Source organism: Puma concolor, chromosome A1, assembly GCF_028749965.1.
Source record: "Puma concolor isolate L17-30 chromosome A1, mPumCon1.1.hap2, whole genome shotgun sequence".
Taxonomy (NCBI): domain Eukaryota; kingdom Metazoa; phylum Chordata; class Mammalia; order Carnivora; family Felidae; genus Puma; species Puma concolor.
In genome coordinates this window covers 43,872,079-43,884,596 of record NC_141667.1, presented here as the reverse complement: position 1 = coordinate 43,884,596, position 12,518 = coordinate 43,872,079, and the positions used below count along the sequence as shown (strand labels likewise).

Below are 12,518 nucleotides of genomic sequence, written 5' to 3'. Positions count from 1 at the left end.
GACGTTCGTCCAACGTTTGGCATAATAAACGCTCCACGGGAGCTAACGCTGTTTGAATCCCATCCCCTCATTCCTTGCTTGTTCCTCTATTCTTTCGCTCAATTTTAAAATAAATCTATTGTACTTCGGCTCTTCTTCCTAAGCACGGACCAACTCAAAGAAAGGACCAGGGAAACCCACCAGGCCGCCGAATTGTTAAGCGAAGAAATTCCGGGCGACGTCATTACGCACGAGGCCCGCCCCCAAGGGCGCCCAAGACGCATAAATAAGACGTCAAAGGGCCGGGAACCAGCCTCGGGGCCTGACGGGATTGTGGCGGTCCTCTCTCCCAACTCGGAAGCCGCCACTGCCTCCAGACGCTCTCAAGATGGCGACTTCTCTGGGTTCCAACACCTACAACAGGCAGAACTGGGAGGATGCGGTGAGTATGCCTGCCGGAGGAGGACGGAGAGAGGCGGCGAAGCCGGGCCTCTTTGGGGCGGGCAGGGCCGTGGCTGTGGATCGGCCGAAGGAATTCCGGGAAGGAGCCAGCGCTGCGGCCTAGCTCGGCCAAAGCAGGAGGCTGGAGGGCGGCCCTCCTTCGGGCTTGGAGGCAGGGGGGCTTAGCCAGGGTCCGGGACCTGCCCCCTTCCCACCCCTGCCCTCTCCTCTCATTTCGAGCTGGTCTTTTTTTCCCGCCGCTTGCCGGAAGTGCAGACAGCGCCCCCTCCCGCGACCGGGCCCGTGCAGAACCTCGGGTTCCTGCCCTACCCTGTCCCCCACCCTCGCTCCTCGCCTCCCCTCCCTCCCCCCGTACCCACGAGTGTGGCTGAGATGGCAGGGTCTTCCGAGCCTGGCTTTCAACCAGATTTCCCACTTTCACCAGGACTTCCCCATTCTGTGCCAGACATGTCTTGGAGAAAACCCATATATTCGAATGGTGAGTAATCGCGTGTGAAACGAGAGTTCTTCAGGTTCTGTCATTGTTGTGTTACCTACACGCTGTCCGTGAAATGCTTCTCCTAGCCAAGCCAAAGCAATGATGCTCCTTTACTAACCCAAAACACAGGACGATTTGCAAAGGACTGTCATGCGTATTCTGTCTTTGGAACTCAGCGGCATTCCTGAGATCCAGGAGTCATAACAACAGCTAATATTTGTTGAGCATTTATCTAAGAGTGAGGTGTATTAACCAGGCAAATACGGTTTATGTTTTTTCGGTATGGCAAGCAAGGAGCAGAGCTTGGATATAAATTCAGATAGGCTGACTCCAGGGACCTTAGCAAGGAAGGAGGAGAAACTCGGTGTCCTGATTCCTAATCCAATGCCTTTTGGCCACTGCACCTTGTAATCTGTTTAGTGTAAGGTAACCCCATCCTTAGGAATAAGGGTAAAATCACCAGCAGTTAACATTTAATAATTAGAATAGGGCTGTGTTGTGATCCGTCTCAGAGATCTTGATTGACTGTATACAGATTGTCTGCACAGGAGGGTATAATAGGTACCTCTGACTAAACTTTGTAAAATGGGCTAGCCATAGCTACGTCCTCCATGATTTGGGGACTGTGGACACTATTAGGAATTTTAGTTCTTAAGCGAGAACTTGGGAGCCAGAAGTGAGCAGAAGAGTTGTGGCAGTGGAAACATACATATTTACCCAGTATTAGATCCATAAGATTCTTAAGAGAGTATAATTCATAGCAGGTAGTTAGAATATATCTCTGTCATCCCCTGTCCGCCCCCCCCACCTCCCAAAAGAGGTGGTCCCCACACACAGATACACACCTCATTAGGATGCCGGGGATCTCCAGACACATTCTTAGATTGTATTTAGGGAAGGAGCAGACATCTAGTTTTTTTCTTTCTGTAACCTGCTGTTTTCTATTTTTTTCTGTTTCAGACCAAAGAAAAGTATGGGAAGGAATGCAAAGTAAGCATGTCTCTTAAAGAGTAATGATTTGATTTGATTTTCCTTTTCTTTTCAATTTGCTGGGCTTTGAGCTTCTCCAGTAAAAGTCAATGCTTCACAGACTTTCATTTATCATTTATGTACTCACTGACTGTTAACTGTTTAGTGTGAGAGGTAAGAAAGTGAGGCCTTTAATGTAAAGGTTCTTAACCTGGCATCTGTGAATGGGCTTTGAACCCTCAGAGATGGTATACTGAGTGTTGTTGTCTGACCGTGCACATGAGGATTTAAAATTTTTTTTGACATTAATTTATATTTGAGAGACAGAGCACGAGCCGGGGAGGAGCAGAGAGAGAGGAAGACACAGAATCCGAAGTGGGCTCCAGGCTCTGAGCTGTCAGCACAGAGCTTGAGACAGGGCTCAAACTCACGAACTGTGAGATCATGACCTGAGCCGAGGTCAGATGCTTAACCGACTGAGCCACCCAGGAGCTTCCAAGTGAGGATTTTAGCAGAGGAGGAAGGTCATAGCTGTCATAAGATTCTTAAAGGAGTATATAGCATTCCCCACTGTCCCCCCAAAAGATTAAGGGTCATATGTTAATGGTGGTTACCTCTAGTGTGGGGAGGACTTTGACTTTTGAGTATTTCATTTCTGTACTGTGTTAATTTTTTAACTCCTGGGGATGGGTGTTCTAAATGGAATCAAAATGTCAGATGGTGTTTAGACTACATGATTGCTAAGAGCTCTTCTAAACCCTAGAGTCAAGGATCCTTTCTTTAAATCCCCTGTTGTTATTAAATCCCCTAGCTTGATTGGCCAGACCACCATCAGGGCTCTTATTTTGTTTTCCAGATCTGTGCCAGGCCATTCACAGTATTTCGCTGGTGCCCCGGTGTCCGCATGCGTTTCAAGAAGACTGAAGTGTGCCAAACCTGCAGTAAATTGAAGAATGTCTGTCAGACGTGCCTCTTGGACCTAGAGTATGGTATGTTTGCCCTGTCTAACAGATCTAAAACCATGCAGATGCAGGTGCCCTAGATGACAAATTAGTCTTTGTTTCCTACTTCTCACCCCATCTCCAGTTCTGATCCCCCTTTGGAGTGCCTTTTGTGCTCTGCTTTTCCTAGGAAGAGGAGAATCGTGCCAGGCCATCCTAGAGCCCTTCCGGACAAGGGGAGGAACTTAACTCAAGGAAAAGTTGGGAATTAATCAGGACTGGCCCAAACCTCTCTGTACATCCGTGTAGCCAAAGTGAGGCAAAGGCATTGTTCCTATGGTAGATAATCTCTTTGCCTTGGGCTTCTTTCAAAATCCAAAGCTCTTTCCCACAATCCCTACCAGAAGCATAGGCTAATTGTGCTTTAGATTTCTATGTTTTGGGGACTGATGTGCTATAACTGCTCCTATTTTAAAAGTAATTTGGGAGTGATTTTTTTTTTTTTTTTTAACTACAAGTGACTTTTTGTTTATGAGAAAAATACTTTTTGAATAAGAGTTTCTACTATACAATAAAATAAAAGGGAAAATATAAGTTTATGTATGTTAAGAAAGTTAGCTGCTAATCAGAGTCCTGGTCATATATTGTTTAATATTATTTACTTACATGTTTGTTAAAAGAAGTGTTCTGGGGGCGCCTGGGTGGCGCAGTCGGTTAAGCGTCCGACTTCAGCCAGGTCACGATCCCGCGGTCCGTGAGTTCGAGCCCCGCGTCAGGCTCTGGGCTGATGGCTCAGAGCCTGGAGCCTGTTTCCGATTCTGTGTCTCCCTCTCTCTGTGCCCCTCCCCCGTTCATGCTCTGTCTCTCTCTGTCCCAAAAATAAATAAACATTGAAAAAAAAAAAAATTAAAAAAAAAAAAAAAAAAGAAGTGTTCTGGTTCTGGAATATAGTGACTCTTACTGACTATGACTATCCAAAGGATCTAGAACACCAGCCTAAAAATAACCCACTTTTTATGTTTATTTAAATAAATCCTGTTCCAGTAAAAGCTAGGTACTTCATTAATTACAGGTCAAATCTGACCATAACCAAAGTTTGTTCATCTAAAAGATTTTCTAAAACCTTCATTTCAAATTTCATGACAGCTTAGGAATTTCGACAGTTGCATAGAATGCTCTTTGGTAGTTTTGGCCTGATGGTAATAAAGATTTCGAATAAAAATAAAGCCTCTGGGGGCGCGTGGGTGGCTCAGTTGGTTGAGCATTGGACTCTTAATTTCAGCTCAGGTCATGGTCTCATGGTTCATGGGATTGAGCCTTGCATCAGGTTTGGATTTTCCCTCTCCCCTCTCTCTACTCCTCCTCCCCTCTCACTCTCTCTCTCTCTCTCTCTCAAAATAAATAAACATTAAAAAAATAATAAAGCCTCTGATACCTAGAAAGCTGGAGGAGGGAACAACGATGTTGTATTCCATGTGCATGTTCAATATGGATTTGTTTTAAAATGTATCTTGAGGTTTTTTCCTCCTTTCCTTTGTACCAGGCCTGCCCATCCAGGTTCGGGATGCAGGATTGTCTTTTAAGGATGATATGCCAAAGTCAGATGTCAACAAAGAATACTACACACAGAATATGGAGAGAGAGGTGTGCTGCCACTTTCTTGATGTAATTTTATATTTGGTAGAATCCTAGTGGATTGATACAGTCTGTGTAATTTATCTTTTGAACTTGTCATCCCTCTGTAGATTTCTAACTCTGACGGAACACGGCCAGTTGGCATGTTGGGGAAAGCCACATCCACCAGTGACATGCTACTCAAACTAGCCCGGACCACACCCTACTATAAAAGGAATCGACCCCACATTTGCTCCTTCTGGGTAAAAGGAGAATGTAAGAGAGGAGAGGAGTGTCCATACAGGCAAGAGCTGAATTCCATTTTCATTATTTGCTTTTAGATAATTAGTCATCTAAGAAATGGGAGATGCTAGCTTAAACTATTTCTGCTTTAAAATCTACAAGTTTAGGGGCACCTGGGTGGTTCAGTCGGTTAAGCCTCTGACTTTGGCTCATGATCTCACAATTCGTGGGTTTGAGTCCCATGTCGAGCTCTGTGCTGACAGCTCAGAACCTGGAGCCTGCTTTGGATTCTGTGTCTCCCTCTCTCTCTTTGCCCCTCCCCTGCTTGCACACACTCCGTCTCTCTCTCTCAAAAATAAATATTAAAAAAATTTGGGGCGCCTGGGTGGCTCGGTCGGTTGGGCAACTGACTTCACTCGGGTCATGATCTCACAGATTGTGAGTTCGAGCCCCATGTCAGGCTCTGTGCTGATACCTCAGAGCCTGGAGTCTGCTTTGGATTCTGTGTCTCCCTCTCTCTGCCCCTCTCCCACTCACATTCTGTCTCTCTCCTTCAAAAGTAAACATTAAAAAAAATTTTTTTTTAATAAATATTTTAAAAATGTGATAAACAAGTTTATGCAATTAGTGTCGTATATCTCATGTCTTAGGACTATTAAATTTAGAAGAGCTTGATTAAATTGTTTTTACTTGTAATGGGACTTTTACTCGTAACCAAGCCTTGGGAAACTAAGTTATTTTGCCATGTAATACGATGTTGACTCTAAAAGTTTCTGCCTGAGAAGTCTGTCATGGTTTAAATCTCAGTGTGTAGTTGAAATCAAAGGAAGGCCAGACCTCTCACGGGTATGTGAGTATGTTTCAGTCAAGACCGCCAAGCGTCTGGATCAGAAGTTCTTGATTGGGTATTGGTTAACCCCACACCCACCAAAAAAAAAAAAAAAAATATCTATACTTTTTTCTGGGGCTGGTCCACAGCCTTAATGAGACTCTCCGTGGAATGCAGGACTTCAGGTTCGTTAAGAACCATTGCCCTAGAGAAGGGTAACCATGTTTTGATTACTTTTTGTTTTGAAGCAGAGTGTGCCAAAAGCATTTCTTTATAAGGAAACTCTGTTACCGTAGATGGTCATTTAAATGGCTTTTAGGAGGCTGGCAAGTGTTTGTGTGATACAGTAAATCCTTTTGGTGTTAGCTTTGTTGTGTTACTTATGTTTTGGTATGGCCATGGTTTCTAGTTCAGAAGGCATTTCAGGGTATATGTACGTAGCTACTATTGGGTGATAACCTGTAAATTCTTTTCCTTTGTTTTACCTTCATGTGTTGTTCTGTCTTGAACCATAGGCATGAGAAGCCAACAGATCCGGATGACCCCCTTGCTGATCAGAACATTAAAGACCGATATTATGGGATCAATGACCCTGTGGCAGATAAGCTTCTAAAGCGGGCTTCAACAATGCCTCGTCTGGACCCACCAGAGGACAAGACTATCACCACGCTGTATGTTGGTGGTCTAGGCGATACCATTACTGAGACTGATCTAAGGTTTGTAGATAAAATTTTATGAGCTCTCTGCTTTTAACTGCCCTGAAATACTTTTTTGGGCAAAAACACAGGCAACAGGATAATTCTGTACAAAGTACATTTTTCTTTAGCCTCTCTATAGTTATGCTAATTAGTCATGCTAACAAGAATTTTTATAAACGTGTCCTTTCTCTTGCCAGAATAGTAATGTTCATCAGCAGTGCTTATAGTGCTTACCTGATCCTTCCACGTGATAATAATCACATGAGATTCTATTTGACCTAATAGCCAAGTAGGGTCTTTTAAATATGGCACATATCCAAGAATGATTAATTATGTCAAGGAGGGAGAACTTGGCAGTTATAAAACTCTCATGGTTTAAATTGTTGGCTTTTTAAAGAGATTTCTGTTTGCTATGTTTATATTATTCTTGGCTTGTATTTTGCTTGGCCAATGGGACATCTAGACAGATAGTGATGGAAATTACCCCTTCCAATTACCCACTTATCTCCTATAAGTGTATAACCGGCCCTTGGTAGCCTGTCTCCATTAAACCCGGTCTAAGTGAGCTAGACAGTCCCTACTGCTGGCCGACGCTTTCCCTGCCCCTCCCTTTTGTTTCATTGTTGTTGTTGTTACATAGCCTTAAAAAACTTTTTTAGAGGTGCCTGGGTGGCTGTCAGTTAAACGTCTGACTTTAGCTCAGGTCATGATCTCGCGGTTCATGAGTTGGAGCCCCGCATTGGGCTCTGTGCTGACAGCTTGGAGCCTGGATCCTGCTTCGGATTCTGTGTCTCCCTCTCTCTCTGCCCCTCCCCCACTCACACTCTGTCTCTCTCTCAAAAATAAATGTTTAAAAAGATTAAAAAACGGGGCGCCTGGGTAGCTCAGTCGGTTAAGCGTCTGACTTCAGCTCAGGTCATGATCTCATGGTTTGTGGGTTCGAGCCCCGCGTCGGGCTCTGTGCTGACAGCTCAGAGCCTGGAGCCCGCTTAGGATTCTGTGTCTTCCTCTGTCTCTCTCTGTCCCCCCACCTGCTCATGCTCTGTCTCTCTCTGTCTTTCAATAATAAATAAACGTTTAAAAAAAAAAATTTTTTTTTTTTTTTTTAATTAAAAAACAAACTTTTTACAATGTTCTTGGCTCATGAGCCGCGGGGCTGAGTTTGCCAGCCCCTTATGGAGGGTTTAGGGTCCCTACGAAACCTGGATACTGGAGCCTCTTTTCCTCCATGGAACAATCCCTGAGATGTTTGTTAACCTTTATTTACTCACTATTTTTCTTATACTCTCTCTCAGTAAGTAGTACCCACAGTAGGGCAGGGTACTGGGGGAATTACCTGCAGGTAGTTAGGCAGATGGCCAGGGGGCCACCTGCCTTGTGTGTGAGTGAGTGCAAGAGTGAATAATCCACTGCAACCTCCTGGGAGTGTCATTAACTCTCCTGTTTCTCTGTCTGTATCCCTTCAGAAATCACTTCTACCAGTTTGGGGAGATCCGGACGATCACCGTCGTACAGAGACAGCAGTGTGCATTCATCCAGTTTGCCACGAGGCAGGCTGCAGAGGTGGCTGCAGAGAAGTCCTTTAATAAGTTGATTGTCAATGGCCGTAGACTCAACGTGAAATGGGGAAGGTGAGAATTGGGCTATTTTACGATGTCTTTATTGAGATTTTCAAGGAAGTGTTTCATTATCTGGGGGCTAGTATGCTTTTGGTGAATGGGTTTAAGTCAGTAGGACCGTTAAAAACAATGTTTCATTCTCTGACACTTCTCTAACACTGTGGACATTGGGAGGATCCTGCTTTGGAAATTTATTCAGGGCTTTGCCGTTGTAATCTACTCCTTTGAAGGTTCTTACCTTTTGTGACCAGCTATTATAGGCCAAATATAACATCAGGGCAAGAAAGATTGGATTTGAGAGTTTACAAATGCATTAGACCTAGTTTCTGCCCTCTAGGGGCTGGTTGTCCAATGGAGAATAGCTAATTGAAGTTTGAAAGTGATGATTGCATAAGAGAGACTCAAGTGAAATACCCTGAAGGTTCAAAGGGAGAACATGTTTCCAGCTTGGAACCAGGAAGGAGCGCCCCTTGTGGGTGCTTCCTGTGTGCTGATTAAGCACTGCGCCAAACACACATAGGTCGCTGCTTCTTGTCCTTAACAGCATTTCCAGCAGAGTTTGAATCCAGGTCTTTCTGGCTTTAAAACATTTGCTTCTGTCTACTCTGCACTGTGGCATTTAGGGGAAAAGAGTATTCTCTGAAAAGGAGGCAAGGAGTAAAGGAACTCTATTTGACTGGGAAACATGAGAAGCAGAGGTGTGAGAGAAGGTGGGACAGAGTGCTGACATTGTGTGTGTGTGTGTGTGTGTGTGTGTCTGTTGCCCAGATCCCAAGCAGCCAGAGGAAAAGAAAAAGAGAAGGATGGAACCACAGACTCTGGGATCAAGCTAGAGCCGGTTCCAGGACTGCCAGGAGGTGAGTGCAAACTTCCTGCCTACTGGGTAGCTTGCTGACTTCAAATGCTCACACCGCCCTGCTGTTCCTCAGTGTCAGGAGAGACCCAGGCAGGTCTCTGGCTACTGTAGCAACTCTTTTCCCCCAGCAGGAGCCCCAGGCTTAAAGGAGGTAGAAACATTGTTGCACGGTCGTCTTCCCTTTGACCGTTGGCTGTTTTCTCTTCTCCAGCTCTTCCGCCTCCTCCTGCAGCCGAAGAAGAAGCCTCTGCCAACTACTTCAACCTACCCCCAAGTGGTCCTCCAGCCGTGGTGAACATAGCCCTGCCGCCACCCCCTGGTATTGCCCCGCCCCCACCCCCAGGTAACATCCATCTTCTTTCTTAGTAAATAGGTCTCATTTAGCCCAGAAAAATCTTTGTGAGAGTCCTGTCTCCACACCTCATTATCGTGGCTAAATCCTCTGAGTTTGCCCCGTAGAGGTCTGTAAGTAAGCCTGATTTGTTAGGATCCCTGATCTTTCATTTTTTTCCCTGGCCTGCCAAGGAGGAGAAAGTTGCCAGTTTTCTAAAGATCTGAGTGTGTATGATCAGAATGGGAGTTACTGGATTATAGTGATCGCTCATCAGTTTGTCCCCTGTTTGGCTCAAGTTACATTTGACTTTATCTTGGGGTGGCGGGGGCAGTAATAAGCAGTTCCAGGACCAGCACTTTGTGTAGCGCTGCTCTAGAAAATGTCAGTGGCCATCTGAACAGTGTAGGTAAGTCACAAATAGCCGGTTCTCCTGTGGCAGAGTTCCCATACTCTGTAACAAAGTCCTGGTTTCTGAACACCTTCCATTCTAGTATAAAGCATTGAGGTTGGTGGTGACAGAGTCTGGCATCAGCCTGGTTCCTTCCTCACTTCCCAAATCCTGATTGCATCCTGTCTGGTAGGCTTGGCGTGTTAGGCACCAAAGGCTCAGATGACATACTACCAGATCCCTTTGGGTCCTGTGGAGTTTTCTTTTAACCTGGTCTGAGGGGAAAGCTTTCTAAAGCCGAGGAAGTACTACAGGTAGACATGCCTAAGCAAGTCTGTGAACTGACATTTTCTGAAGCCCCTTGTCAATTTGACTTACGGCTAGGTGGTTTTGACCTTAGAAAGATTCACAGGTTTGAAAGGTTGTCCAGGAAACGGCAAGCCTAACAAATTTGTCCTCTCCCATCTGCAGGTTTTGGGCCACACATGTTCCACCCAATGGGACCACCCCCTCCTTTCATGAGGGCTCCAGGACCAATCCACTATCCTTCTCAGGACCCTCAGAGGATGGGAGCTCATGCTGGGAAACACAGCAGTCCCTAGCACACTATCAGCACGCCAGGGCTTTACGGAAGAAAGGGCGCTCAAAAATCCCAGTAAATGAATCTTGGAATAAATATATTTTTTCCTTCCTTTGTAGTTTCCGTGGTAGCTGAATGTGTTCAGATGTGGGCAGTCGGAGAACGACAGCCATGCTTTCCTACACGTGTTCCAAGGATTGATGGACCTCAAATAAGCTGCCATTAACACATCTGGTTACTGCTATAACATTGCTAATAAAACTCAATGCCTGTTCTCCTTACTTGTATGGCGAACAAGCGACTGGGTGAATTGGAATGTCTAACGGAGTTACCATCCCAATTATATGTTCATTTTGTATCTTTTTTGGGGGGGAAAAATTGACCTGCGCTAAGATCTTTTTGACCATTTTTATGTCCATTGGGTACTTTTCCTTTTTATCATCTGAGAAAAGATTACTAGTACTAATCATTGTAGTGGCATGAGTGTGATTTAACACTTCGGAAGTCACGTTCTCAAGGAGACAAGTAGAAGCCAGCACCCAGCACAGCCCAGATCCTTCCTTACCTCTCCTCTCCTCATTTATTACTAAAGGCATCTGGCGGCTAGTTTCACTTCTCTGCCCTGCTAAAACAAGATGAAAACAAAAACCGCTTTCTAGTTCTATCAGTCGGATGGAAACACCGATGTGGAGCTCTGTGTTGTTGAAGAAATCTGGCGTCTGGGATGAAATGATTTTAAAGAGCTTCCCGTAAACCATGTGAACAAACTGTGAAGTGGAAGTGGTGGCGTGCGTCGGGCTGGAAGGCTGTGGCCCGCGGCTGGGACTGTCCTCTAGCATTCACCCTCGTGTGTCTTCAGCGTCTCTCTCCTCGTAGTCCCCTGCTGCTGGGCAGAGGACTCTGTTTGGTCTTAGAATGTTTGGATATAACTGAATTGTAGACGGCAAGAATAATTTGATGTTGTGTTGTGTGTTTTTGTTTTTAAAAAATTAAAACGGGTCAATTTTCCAAACGTTGTCATAGGCTTATTTCTAGATTTTTGTGCTTTGTCCTTCGGTAGCTCACCTTGAGGTCAGCAGCAGTTAGAATCAAATTATGTATAAATGTAAGTTTTTGGCTTTAGACTGTTCTGATTTTTATCTCTGTATCCATTCTAGGATGGGAAAACGGCCCAGGCCTTTTTCGTAAGTGCTTGTGGTTAGTTGTGAGGTTGGAATAAGAGAATGCACAGAAGGCACTTGGCACGGAGCTGCCAGGAGGTGGTTGAAAGATGGGAGCTTTAAAAAGTCACTGCCATATTATCCAAGTCACTTTAAAGAGAAACAAGCAAAAATTATCCAAAAGTCTATTTTTCCTGAAGCCAATTCCATGTCACTTGGGTAAACTATGTATTTCTGGGATGGACATAACCCACAGGACCCTTTTTTAACTTCCCTGGAGAAAATTGTTTTTTCCTCTAGAGAGCTTCCTCTGGGTTGCTTGCTTTTTTTTAATTTTTATTTTTGTTTTTTAAAGATTTCAAAATTAATCTAGAAGGACTTAGAAAATTTGATTTAATTTCTAATGCCAAATGTGAATCGGTGAGGGTACTTCCAAGTATTTTGACACCGTTTGGGGTAGGGTTTGTTTCTGTTTTGGGCTACTTTTGAACTTGTAAAAGATTTTTAGCCAATTTGTGAATAAGATGTGGATTACGTGTAGTGTTTTAATAATGCCAAGTTTGATTATTTATATCTGTACGTATATATGTATGTAAATATATGACTCCAATTGTATATTCTTTTCGAGAAGGAGGGGATTCTAAATTTTCTGCACTCTCTGGCTGTGGATATATTTTTTTTTGAAAAGCATAATATGCCAGCATAAGTTGAAGTGTAGAAGCGATGCTGTCTTTTCTTGAGTAAATCAGAATTAAGAGCAATTGGATTTTGACAAAAACTCTTAGGTACTTAACCAACTCCGTTTCCTTTTCCTCTAGGGCACACAGCTGGGGGTGCACTTGGTGAAAAGTAACCTTTGCCATTCCCAGACCAGGTCTGTAAAAACATCTCACCCAATCCCATGAATTCTTTTCCCATCTGGCTAAAGACACAGGAGGATGATCCCTCCTCTGGAGGGAGGAAGATGGCAGAGTCACAATGGAAATTGCCTGGGTTCCTTATCACTGCTTTGAGGAGGAGAGCATTATGATGGGGGGAATTTTTGTTATAGTAAAGTGTTGAGACCTGGGGGTTTATCTGTTAGCAGCTAGTGTTACTCGAGTAACAGAGATGTAGTTGAATCTCATCACAAAAAAAGAAAAACCCCGTTTTTGTTGATAACGAGTAATGGTTTAAACAGACTCTGGAGCCAGATGATCTGCATTCAGATCCTCACTTCAGCACCTCCCAGCTGTGTGCCCTTGGGCACATTACTTAACCTCTGTCTCCTGGTCATAATGCCTCCCCTCCCAACCCTTCTCGTTGCCTGTGGTATTTTGGGCTGCTCCCCTCATGGAGGAGGCTCAGAAGGCACTGCATCATGACAGA

General features: G+C 44.4%; 1 protein-coding gene across 1 annotated transcript; it reads left to right on the top strand.

Annotated features, from left to right (window-relative positions):
- The first annotated feature begins 265 nt into the window (after positions 1–265).
- Positions 266–11,002, top strand: RBM22 (RNA binding motif protein 22). Its single transcript, XM_025924128.2, has 11 exons — positions 266–421; positions 866–919; positions 1,880–1,909; positions 2,745–2,877; positions 4,373–4,473; positions 4,575–4,747; positions 6,031–6,231; positions 7,680–7,844; positions 8,601–8,689; positions 8,900–9,031; positions 9,882–11,002. Exons 1-11 carry the CDS (start codon positions 368–370, stop codon positions 10,010–10,012), a joined length of 1,263 nt encoding a protein of 420 aa, XP_025779913.1. The 5' UTR covers positions 266–367; the 3' UTR covers positions 10,013–11,002.
- The last annotated feature ends 1,516 nt before the right edge of the window (positions 11,003–12,518 follow it).

Coding starts and splice junctions, on each gene's coding strand:
- RBM22 (XM_025924128.2), top strand. CDS start 368: ATGGCGACTTCTCTGGGTTCCAACACCTACAACAGGCAGAACTGGGAG. Junction 422..865: donor GGCAGAACTGGGAGGATGCG/GTGAGTATGCCT, acceptor CACTTTCACCAG/GACTTCCCCATTCTGTGCCA. Junction 4,474..4,574: donor CACAGAATATGGAGAGAGAG/GTGTGCTGCCAC, acceptor ATCCCTCTGTAG/ATTTCTAACTCTGACGGAAC.